Here is a 12,405-nt window from a genome sequence, read left to right as displayed (position 1 = left end):
CTCCATCATTCCACTTGGAGGGGCTGCATATTTTGCCAGTTGGAATTTTACATGGCTCCACAAATTTTCGATTGGATTCATATCCGGAGATTGCGGTGGCCACTTCAGCGACTGAAAAGTTGCTTTTCCATCCAATTTTTCACTAAATTCGAAGTGTGTTTGGGATCATTATCTTGCTGAAATATGCATTTTTTAGCAGCAATACCCATATTTTGAATCACTTCTTTAAGATTTTGTTGCAAAATGTTTAGGTACTGTTCCTTCCGCATTATACCTTCAATTAACACCAAGGGACCAACTCCGTTTTTGTGTATAAATCCCAACTGGCAAAATATGCAGCCCCTCCAAGTGGAATGATGGAGCTGTGGGAAAGAACAAAGGACGTCTGGTACGCTATTCCTCCTGAAATGGTGCTACGGTATACCCAAAGTATGCCAAATCGCATATCGGAGCTAAAAAAATCAAAAGGGCTGTGGACTCATTATTAAAATAATTTAAAAAAAAATTTTCGTTTAATATATCACCCCAGTGCAAAACTGTAACATTTGACTTCTTTTACATTTTGCTTCGGCATATTTATTCCAGATTATCAAATCGCTTCATATTTTCACAAGCGATAGTCAAATATAGTAGCAACAAAACAAGACTAAGATTATTATCGTACATAAAATAGGAGAGAAGATACTGACCGTTGAAGTTAGAATATACAACTCGTGTTACAGTTTTGCTCGTCAGTGTAGATATAAAATATAATTTTGCGAGAGAGCAAATTGAGTCTAATGTTATCTGTTTTGGGTATATTTTCACAGAGAATCAACTTGCCGACATGTTCACGAAGCCGTTGCCTGCAGTAAAATTCTTGGAACTTCGAAATCAATTGGGACTTGTGATAATTGAACCAGACTTGCTAATGCTGAATAAAGTTAAATTAGTTTATCGAGTTATTTGTTTGCTATACTTTGAAACGATTTTTTGTCAACATTAAATTAAACCGTGATCTGATTCGGTTTTTCTGGGTGTTTCCCGTATCCTTTGCAGCGAATGCTGGATCATTTAACTACTTCCAGAATGCACATAAGAATAAGTAAATTATAATTACAAATGAATTGTTGATCTTGAGTTTATAAATTTATTAATGCAATTCTTGAAGGGGGAAATAGGGGTTGAATTATCGCTATTCCCTTACAAAAATATCAGTGGCCTTTGTATTTAAGTATTTTAATTGTATATCGGTTTTGGCCACACTAATAATATCGCCTTCTGGAAACAAGCTCTCTCTATCTCTCTTGCGTTTTGATCTCTGGTGAATGGTGGTGAATGGTGTTGCAAATAAGGAAATATAAAATATTAAAGAATACAAATAATAAACATAAAAATACACATAGATACTAGTCTTATTGATGAGGATATTGAACTAAACGTGATTTTCAATACTTTAAAAGATTGATGACTATCGCATTTTCTGGTCTCGAGCCTACACAAGCATTCGTCTATATGGATGAACTGATGGTCATAGATTGTTCTGTAAAGCTTATGATTAAGAACTTATCAGAGGTTCAGTTTTAGGCGGTTTGTGAGCGTTAGAGTGGGCATGGTAACATGAATCAAACTTGCGCTGCGGCAACAAACTTGCGCTGCATCTATATCCCTGGAGTCTGTATGCCTAATCTCAACTTTCTAGCTTTTGTAGTTCCTGAGATCTCAGCGTTCATGCGGACGGACAGACAGACGGACATGGCCAAATCGACTCGGCTATTGATCCTGATTAAGAATATATATACTTTGTATGGTCGGAAACGCTTTCTTCTGCCTGTTACATACTTTTCAACGAATCTTTAGAGTAACGGGTATAATGAAAACAGCAGACCTATGAGGTGATTATAACACATGGGGCAGGTTTGACGTAGGTACTATGTGACAAGTTCCTTGAAGACGTAATCTCGCGGACGTGCTCTTCTCAGCAAAATCAAAAGACATGCCATCCGCCGTAGCCTTGGTACCAGAGGTTGAGTCAGAAAAAATTGCTTCGTGTCTTTATGAAATACGAAAGTCAGATTCTTTATTTTACCGGATTTGTCAGCATTCGACGGAAAAATAGGCATTGCCCTCTTAAAACAAGCAGGGGCATCGCAGTGCCTTTCCTTAGTTCAACTCAAATGGGGTCCGGAAGCTCTGCACATCACCAGATCACACCATACCTGCCATGATGTCAATTTCACTATCGTCGATTGCTCAGACGGACCGCCTTTAGCCTCTAGACTGTTTTTCTAAGTATGCTAAAGGACTGCTTGCAACCCCTTACAAAGCTCTTCATTACAACACGTCGGTGGTAGTTAGTCAGGACTCTGGATATTTTAATCAGCTAAAAAATGGTAATCAATCTTGCCGTACAATAACGTAGTATGAGTCGACGAAGCGGGTAATCGGAATTTGCGTCTCGTGATAGACATCCCATGCCAAATTTTACAATAATATTGGGGACCCTAGGTAAGGTAAAATTTTTATACGACATTAGACTTCAAGGCTGGCTATCATCAAATTATTCTTAATGAGCGCGAACGCAAACAAACATCGATTTCGGTGATTAAAAAAAAAAAGATTTGTATACTACCATTCGGAGTTGAAGAATGCAGCCATCATTTTTGAAATAACTATTTTCCGATGGCAGACCGGCGAATTCTACTGGGTTCTGAAGATCTTTCACAATGCCAACATAAAGGTATTTATAAAAAAATTGAGGTTTTTTTTTAAAAGACTCTAGGGTTAGGTTAGGTTTTACCGGTCGTCGGTAATCCGACGCACTTAGACCATTAGAGGTCCATTGTGATACCGTGTATGTTTTCTCGTTTATGCCCGTCGAGGTTCGTGTGAAGTTAGCAGTTTCCCCAGCCAAGGGCGCTGGTGAATTTTTGTATCCGATGTCGGACAGGTCGGAATTGTCTATCAGGAATCTGCTTCCTAATTGAGCAAGTCTTTTCGCTTGCAGTGCTGGACAATGGCATAGTAGATGTTCTACCATTTCTTCGTCCCTGCAGCTACGGCAGAAATCATTATACGGGGCATTTAGTCGTCGGCATGGGTGCCTATCAACCAATGCCCTGTAATGACTCTCATAGCAGTGCAGAGGTTTGCTTTGGTCTTAAAAGTTTTGACGTTCTCTTTGAGCTTATTTTTGGCCATATTTGGCGTGTTAGGCGACAGTGTGTGGTGTTTTCCCATATTGTCTGTTTGTTACGGTTTAGATTTTCCCGAAGTAGTAGTTTACAAGTGGCTAAAGGCATACTCATGCCCTCCATCTCTTGTATGAGTGGCGCGGTAGTGCCTTCTCGAGCTAGTTCATCTGCGACGCAGTTGCCTTCTATGTCCCTGTGTCCGGGTACCCATATAAGGCTGATTACGAATTGTTGTGTCATCTCGTGTAAAGATGAGCGGCAATTCGATACTGTTTTCGAGTGACTTAAGATTGAGCCAATCGATTTGATAGCTGCTTGGCTGTCACTAAAAATGTTTACATGTGAGTTTTCCTGGTTTTGAGTTTTTAAGTGTTTTATGGTCACCCTTATTGGGAGTCTGAACGAGATGCGTAGGCCTAGCTGTTCGGAGTAAATTCCTCCTCCTACTCTTTTCTGTATTTTTGACCCGTCCGTATAGAAGCATATAGCATTCTGGGGGTCAGGTGTCCGTGAGTTCCAATCGTCCCTCTCTGGGATGATTGTGTTAAATAGTGTTTGTATGTACTCCGTTGGAGTGCAGTAGTCTGTCCTGGAGAGGACTATTTGAATGTTTTTTAGGATACATGAGTGACCCGCTTCTTGTGGGTTCCACTGTTTGGTATCTCTAAGCCTGATTGCCGCTACTGTAGCCTGTTACATGCCAGCTAATTCTGGGTTTGGAAGGTTGAGTATGGCATTTAGGGCTTCGTTTGGGGTGGCGCGTAAAGCACTGCTGATGCAGAGTGCCGCAGCTCTTTTAATTTTTGGTAGCATTTTTATGCTGGATTTCTTTTTAGAGCCGGCCACCATACCACGACCCCGTACAGTAGTATTGGTCTGACGTGCCCCATTTGAGCCCTATTGCTGATCACATTCCAACTCTGAGTTAGCCGGTCAGCAAATTGTAGGGGGCAGAACGTAGTAAAACAGTTCCTTACGCCTTGTAGAAAAGAGCTTCCATGCTTATAGAGAGCGTAAAAGTACATACATACAAATTTGTTGTTTGATATATAGCAAAGACATGGCCTTAAATATTGAACAGCCAAACATATCCGATATAACTACCATGGGTTTTTAATACGTTATAATTAAATATCCGAGATCATCCTTACCTGTGTTTTAAGTAATTTATACAAATCAGTCTCCATTAAACACTGTACTATATAAACATCTCTCATTTGGTCTATGCTATCAACCCGAAGAATATCACGAATATCAATAATCTGAAATGAAACAAGTATACATTTTAAACACACCGAATAAATAAAATTAAAATAAAAAAATGTCGATAAATGAAACGAACTTTGTCAAGCTTGCGTTTGTTAGATTAAAGCCAAAGCAGAAATAGCTTGGTTCTTTATCACAACCGAGAAATTTGTCTTCACTTATTGTTCAGATATCCGTCAGTCGGGTGATGGACAAGGGGAATAACGTGTAGTTTAAAGCTTGCTAGAAGAACGCGCCGTAACTGTCCATACACCCGGAATTGCGACTATACCCTCCGCGCAAGGGCGGCTGGAAACAGGTCCCCTGGCAAGGTTATGTTTCTGCCAGAGGATGCTGGCAAATGGTAGTCGGGCGTCCCGGGCCGGACTAAGGTGTCATTCGACCCGTGCCGAGAGTCAGCCTGACTGAGGGCCCGGGTCACAAAATAGCTCAGTCTCAAACGGAGAGCTCAGGGTACCTGGCGACCCCCTGTTCTAAGAAGCCTTACCCGGTCTACTAGTCTGGCCGTACAAACTTCAAGGCAGCGAAGTTGGTGAGTGAGCCCACCTGCCTGGCCAACACCACAGGATCGGGTTCGGGTGAACACCGCCTCAAATCTGAGGCGACTAAGTGCAAGCCGCCCAAAGCCGTCGCCATGGGAACATCTCCAGGCCCTAGTGCCATGATGCCCCCTTCAGGCGCAGCCAAGGACGGCAAGCACCCAGTGGCATTCGGTAAAGGCAAACATACCTACGCAGAGGAACGATATGCGGGTCAAATCCTACCCAGCCAGGAGAGATCAAAAACGGCTTCTTCGGCTGAGTGGATGAAGAAGGTGGAATGGGCTAAATCCGATTTGCCAAACTTCGGCAAGGAAGCCCACAAACCACCCAAGCCCACAGAGGTCAAAAAGCGTCCTCCACCTAAGAGGGAGCGCTCCCAGGACGTCCCTTCCGACCCCTCGGCAAAGCGGCAACGCGAACAGCCAGGGGGATCCTTTGTGGCAATCGCGAAAAACCGCATTCTCCTGGGCGTGGTCGACAAAAACGACCCGAGTGGCAGGATTCCACGTAATAAGTGGAAGTGGGTGCAGGTAGCCCTAGCCATAAACTGCTTCGAGATTCTAGCCAAGGAACCTGGCCCCCCTCCTGTCTGCAAAGACGTGGGACGGTTCCAAGGCGGCGTCAAGGTGATCGCCTGTGACGGTCTATACAAAGCCGCAGTAAAAGAACTGGGGGAGGTGTATGAGGGCGCCGGACTTGTGGCGGTGAGTTGGTCCGACGTACCTTGCCGACCCCGTGCAAGGATCTGGATCCCGGCATCCATCAAGGCGCCGGACTAGATCCTCACCATGCTGCAGCGTTGCAACCCGCACCTTCCCACCTCGGACTGGCGAGTGGTGAAGGTCGACGAAATGGAGGGACCAACAAACCAGGCCATCCTTATTCTAAACAAGGAGTCCCTAGCTCCCATTGAGGTCACTCACGGGAAGCTAATCTTCGGGTTTAGCTCAGTGACCATAAAGGTCTACAAACCGGACTCCGCCAAGGAGGATCAGGAAGGCAGTGGAGGAGTGATCGAGGAGATCGCCTCCGAGATCGAGGCATCGGAAACCGAGGACGGCTACTTGACCGATGCCTCAATCCTCCGCAGCCTTGCGAACATGGGTCAATTGACAGACCTAGACACATCGGACGATGAGGTAGCCGAAACAACCGTGGTGGAGAGGCCCACAGCAGATGTCCGTGAGGCTTCTGCAGATAAACCTCCACCACAGTAAGGCAGCTTCCGCTGCTCTTCAACTCCATCTGGCTGAAGATGGAGTCGACATAGTCCTAATCCAGGAACCTTGGATAATGGGAGGAAAGGTTTCAGGATTAGGGACTAAGGAATATAAGCTTCTTACAGCTCCCAGCGAAGGTAAAATAATAGCCTGCATTCTAGCCAAAAAGCACCTTAGCATTTTTCTGCTCCATAAGTACAGCGATGCAGACAACGCGGCAGCCACCGTGGAGAGTCAGCCATCTCCGTTCCGAGTGCTGTCATCATACATGGCCTACGAAAGGCAAGAACAGGCGGATGAACTGGTTAGGAGACTGGTAGAAGACAGCGAAAAGCAAAACATATGCTAACGCCTAACATACACAATGGGAAAGTACAGACACAAACGACCGCGGTGAGTCTCTTTTTAATTTTATCTTCATTTCAAATCTCTTCATATGTAATAAAGGTAATGACCCCACCTTTATCATTAAGAACCGAAAAGAGGTAATAGACCTAACTCTCGTCTTTAAACCACTATTAGAGACAGTAACTCACTGGAGGGTGCTAGATAAGCACTCTTTCTCGGACCACAGGTACATAGAAACGACACTCACAATCAACCCCTCAAAACCAGCACTTTTCACAAACCCAAGGAAAACAGACTGGAAAAAATACATAAATTTTTTAAGGGAAAAAGTCCCAACGGATCCCCCTCCATACCCCCAAACAATCTCTAGTCTAAACGTACTAGTTTCAATCTTCACAGAAACCTGCAACTATGCACTAAAAAAGACCTGCCCCAATAGCAAGCCCAAAAGAAAAAGAAAACCTCCCTGGTGGTCAGCAGAACTCCGAATGGACTGCAGAACCCTTTTGAACAGGGCCAAGGCAGGAAATGAGGAGGCCCTGTGGACCGCCTACAAGAGAGCCCTTGCAAACTACAAAAAAGCCATCAGGAAAGCAAAGCGATCCTCGTGGCATTCCTTCTGCTCAGAAATTGAAAATACAACTGAAGCAGCCAGACTTAAAAAAAATACTGTCCAAATCGGCCACAACCCTAGGCTACCTTAAAAGAGTAGATGGCTCCCTAGTCTCATCACAGACACGCAACACGCCTACAAGAAAGGGAAATCGACAGAGACAGCACTACACTCTCTCGTCTCCAAGATTGAAAAATTAAAGTCGCAAAAGGAATATGCACTGGTAGCTTTCCTGGACATAGAACGAGCCTTTAACAACGTCATCCCAACGGCGATTACCGGACAAGCCCTGACAGAGCTTGGGGTGGACCGCCACTTGGTGGGACTCATAAACCAACTGCTCACCTGACTTTCCTTCAGTAACAGCGCAAGGTACCTGGGCGTAACAGGAAAGTAAACTGGAACTTGAATCTCACAGACAGATATAAAAAAGCTTCAATAACACTCTTCACGTGCAAGAAAGCAATAGGGCTCAAATGGGGCACGTCAGACCAATACTACTGTACGGGGTCGTGGTATGGTGGCCGGCTCTGAAAAAGAAATCCAGCATAAAAATGCTAGCAAAAATGCATCAGCAGTGCTTTACGCACCACCCCAAACGAAGCCCTAAATGCCATACTCAACCTCCCAAGACCAGAACTAGCTGGCATGGAACAGGCTACAGTAGCGGCAATCAGGCTTAGAGATACCAAACAGTGGAACCCACAAGAAGCGGGTCACTCATGTATCCTGGACAGACTACTGCACTCCAACGGAGTACATACAAACACTTTTCAACACAATCATCCCAGAGAGGCACGATTGGAACTCACGAACACCTGGCCCCCGGAATGCTATATGCTTCTATACGGACGGGTCAAAACTACAGAACAGAGTAGGAGGAGGAGCTTACTCCGAACAGCTAGGCCTAGGCATCTCGTTCAGACTCCCCTATCATTGCAGCGATTTTCAAGCTGAAGTGGCAGCAATAAGGGAGGCCCTAAACACTTAAAATCACTAAAGTGACAGACAAGCAGCTATCAAATCGTACAAGAGATGGAGGGCATGAGTATGCCTTAAGCCACTTGTTAACTACTACTTAGGGAAAATCTAAACCGTAACAAACAGACAATATGGGAAAACACCACACACTGTCGGCTAACACGCCAAATATGGCCAAAAATAAGCTCAAAAAGAAACTTTTAAGATTGACGAGAGCAAACCACAGCACTGCTATGAGAGTCATCACAGGGCATTGGTTGATAGGCACCCATGCCAGAAGACTAAATGCCCCTTATAATGATTTCTGCCGTAGCTGTAGGGACGAAGAAATGGAAGAAACGGTGGAGCATCTACTATGCCACTGTCCAGCACTGCAAGCGAAAAGACTTGCTCAATTAGGAAGCAGATTCCTGATAGACACGTCCGACCTGTCCGACATCGGATACAAAAATTCACCAGCGCCTCTGGCTGGGGAAACTGCTAAGTTCACACGAACCTCGACGGGCATAAACGAGAAAACAGACACGGTATCACAACGGACCTCTAATGGTCTAAGTGCGTCGGATAACCGACGGCCGGTTAGGTAACCTATTATTCAGATTCTTCTTTTATGAGGGAAAATATATAATTTTCTCGATGCGCTCAATGCACTATCACAAAATGCAATGAATTCATTGTGAGCGGTTTCAATGCTAAAAACTAAAGCACGGCCCACGTGATTGAAAGGTGCTGATCATAGTTAGTCGTAGAGTAAAAGGGTATACTAGATTCGTTGAAAAGTATGTAACAGGCAGAAAAAAGCGTTTCCGACCTAATAAAGTATATATATTCTTGATCAGGATCAATAGCCGAGTCGATTTAGCCATGTCCATCTGTCCGTCCGTCCGTCTGTCCGTATGAACGTCGAGATCTCAGAAACTACAAAAGCTAGAAAGTTGAGATTAGGCATACAGACTCCAGGGACATAGACGCAGCGCAAGTTTGTCGAATCATGCTGCCACGCCCACTCTAACGCCCACAAACCGCCCAAAGCTGCCACGCCCACACTTTTGAAAAATGTTTTGATATTTTTTCATTTTTGTATTAGTCTTGTAAATTTCTATCGATTTGCCAAAAAACTTTTTGCCACGCCCACTCTAACGACCACAAACCGAAAAAACTGTCAGTGTTGAAGGCCTCCTTCGCACTTCCACTAGCTGAGTAACGGGTATCAGATAGTCGGGGAACTCGACTTGTTGTACTCTCTTGTTGTACTTTATTTTTGCCCACGTCCAGTTTTAAAGATATGGAATTTCCAAAAATTTTTAAAACTTAAAATGTTGTCTTTTTTGAATTTTTTGTTGAACGTATGAACGTTGAGATCTCAGGAACTACAAAAGCTAGAAAGTTGAGATTAAATGTCTGGCATGCCGTTCGTTGACGTGTGAAGACGTGTTTTTAATCGAGCTCCGTATCGGTTAATCTGAGTGAATGGCTATTAATATAAAACAAATAAATAAATCAAAAGCGAAAGAGACGCTCTGTGCGATCCACCATCGCTCGAATACATATTCTGTGTTTGAAACAAAGAAGTAGTTTTTTTTTTTTTTTTTACAACTTCAAACAAAAAAACCAAAAACCATAAAAAAGCAAATAAAAACAACAACTATGAGTCAGAACGACGTTCGCGCTCAGCGTCAACGCGAGCAAGACGACCGCCGGCTCTCATTGCAACGAAACAACGCGTACTTCTCATACGTCTCCGCGACTTCTGCAGACAGCGAGCGGTCAATCACCCCTAACTCGACGAATTTACTTTTGCCAACAAGTCAAGAAAGAGCGCGTTCTTGCTCTCCCTCATTACTAGCTTCGTCACAAAACCAGCAAGCTTGCGAAATTTCTTTACGCTTGCCTACGGTGACTAGTACTGTGACAACAACAACCACTGCAACTGCAATCACAACAACAACTGGAACGGTATCATCGGCTCGCTCAATTTCGTCGACGCAAGTACTTGCTCCGCATACAGACTGGAATGGATCGCTACATAACAATAAAAAGAAAACTCAGCCTTCAAAATAATAAAAACCAACTATCCGAAAATAAGGCAAAAATTACAAGAGACGATGTCACTAATAAAACGCCAGCAAACACCAACAGATTTGAGCTTCTGGCAAATTCTACTGATGAAAGTGTACAAACGGCAAAGCCATCCAAAGAGGAACCTAAGAAGGTTAAGCCTCCTCCAATATACTTTCGCGAAAAAACCTCAAATGCCTTAGTGAACAAAAGTTCAAACTCACACCGAGGCTAGCCATCGTATCCTAACCAAATTCCTGGACGATGCAGGAAAAAACTTTTATACATACCAACTAAAAAGCGCAAGGGGCCTACAGGTTGTTCTCAAAGGGATTGAGGCAACTGTTTCGACCACTGAAATCGTAGAAGCGCTAACTTAACAAAAATAAGGAACCAAAACCAATGTTCAAAATCGAGTTGGAGCCAGAGAGCCAGGTACTAAAAAAAAAATGAAGTTCACCCAATCTACAAGTTACAGCTCATATTGCATCGGCGTATCACAGTAAAAGAGCCACACAAGCGCAACCGCCCAGAGCAGTGCACTAACTGCCAAGAATATGGCCACACTAAGGCTTACTGTACACTGAACTCTATCTGAGTAGTCTGTAGTGATGCCCACAGCACAGCGAACTGTCATAAGAACAAGGAAGACAGCTCTGTTAAAATGTGCAGCAACTGCGGAGGAAGTCACACAGCGAATTGGCGTGGCTGTGTAGTATATAAGGAACTAAAGAACCGTCTTAACAAACACGGAGAATCAACACGAGCTCAGGCCACACACATCAGTCACACTGCGCCTTCCTACACATCGTACCAATCCTAGCGTTTCCTTCGCTACTGCCTTAAGATCGGGAAATAAAAGCGTGAATCCAATAACACAAAAGTCAACTACTACGCGGGAAGAACCGGAAATAACTACTTCGAACGATCAAACGCAACATATATCAACTGGCATTGAAACAATGATGATCTCACTCCAGCAAACCCTAAAAGAACTTATGACATTCATGCAAACCACAACGCAAGAGCTTATGCGAAACCAAAATATGCTGATACAGCTTCTCGTGTCATCAAAATCAACATAATGTCTCCACTTCAAATATCTATGTGGAACGCGAATGGCGTTTCACGGCATAAACTCGAAGTTGCCCAGTTCCTATCCGAAAAAAATATTGACGTCATGCTCCTCTCCGAGACACATCTAACAGACAAGCACAACTTCCATGTTCCAGGATACCTATTCTACGCCACTAACCATCCGGACGGAAAAGCCCATGGCGGCACTAGCATACTTATCAGAGGTCGCATCAAACATCACCTTCATAATAGAACTGAAACGGACTACCTGCAGTCCACTACCATAAGCATGCAATCTAGCATCGGCCCCGTCACTCTGGCCGCAGTCTACTGCCCACCTCGTTTTGCAGTTTCTGAAGACCAATTCTTGGAATTTTTCAACTCACTCGGTGAGCGATTTATAGCGGCTGGTGACTACAATGCCAAGCACACGCACTGGGGTTCACGCCTTTTAAACCCAAAGGGTAAACAACTTTACAACGCGCTCATTAAGCCTCGAAATAAGATCGATTATGTCACTCCGGGTAGGCCTACATACTGGCCAGCAGATCCAAATAAGCTCCCGGATCTCATTGACTTCGCAATAATAAGAAAGATCCCTAGAAATAATATTACGGCTGAGTCACTTGCAGAACTATCATCAGATCACTCACCAGTTTTACTTGCCCACAGGCATCGACCACATATAACTGAGCACACCTACAGGCTGACAGGCAACAGGACCAACTGGGCAAGGTACACGAAATATGTTTGTACTCACATGGTACCAACTCAAACAGTATCTACCCATGAGGATATTGATCGCCTGACCGAATTGATGGAGAAAAATCTTGTTGCTGCAGCCAAGGCCTCTACTCCTTCAGACACACACAAAATGACAAATCATACCAAGACAACTCGCGAAATCGAACAGCTAGTACTTGAAAAACGAAGACTAAGAAGAGAATGGCAGAATCACAGACCCCCAAAGGCTAAGGAACAGCTAAAAATAGCAACACGTGGTCTAACCAGGGCACTTCAGCTTGAGGAAGCAAACGCCCAGCATCTATATATCGAACAACTATCGCCCACCAGCAAGAAGAACCCTTTGTGGAAAGCACACAAAAATATTCAGCCACCAGCAGAAA

General features: G+C 44.1%; 1 protein-coding gene across 4 annotated transcripts in view; it reads right to left on the bottom strand.

Annotated features, from left to right (window-relative positions):
- Positions 1–12,405, bottom strand: part of LOC6539147 (mitogen-activated protein kinase ERK-A) — an 81,517-nt gene that overhangs the window by 44,010 nt on the left and 25,102 nt on the right. For all 4 annotated transcript variants that reach the window (XM_039371328.2, XM_039371330.1, XM_039371329.2 and 1 more), the window contains one exon: positions 4,325–4,435. In XM_039371328.2, the coding sequence (XP_039227262.1) occupies positions 4,325–4,435 (111 nt within the window). The remainder of the gene's footprint in view (positions 1–4,324; positions 4,436–12,405) is intronic.

The sequence above is a fragment of the Drosophila yakuba genome, chromosome 2L (genome assembly GCF_016746365.2).
Source record: "Drosophila yakuba strain Tai18E2 chromosome 2L, Prin_Dyak_Tai18E2_2.1, whole genome shotgun sequence".
NCBI classification, from domain to species: Eukaryota; Metazoa; Arthropoda; class Insecta; order Diptera; family Drosophilidae; genus Drosophila; species Drosophila yakuba.
Note: the sequence above shows the minus strand (reverse complement) of the source record. Positions and strands in the feature narration are given on the sequence as shown.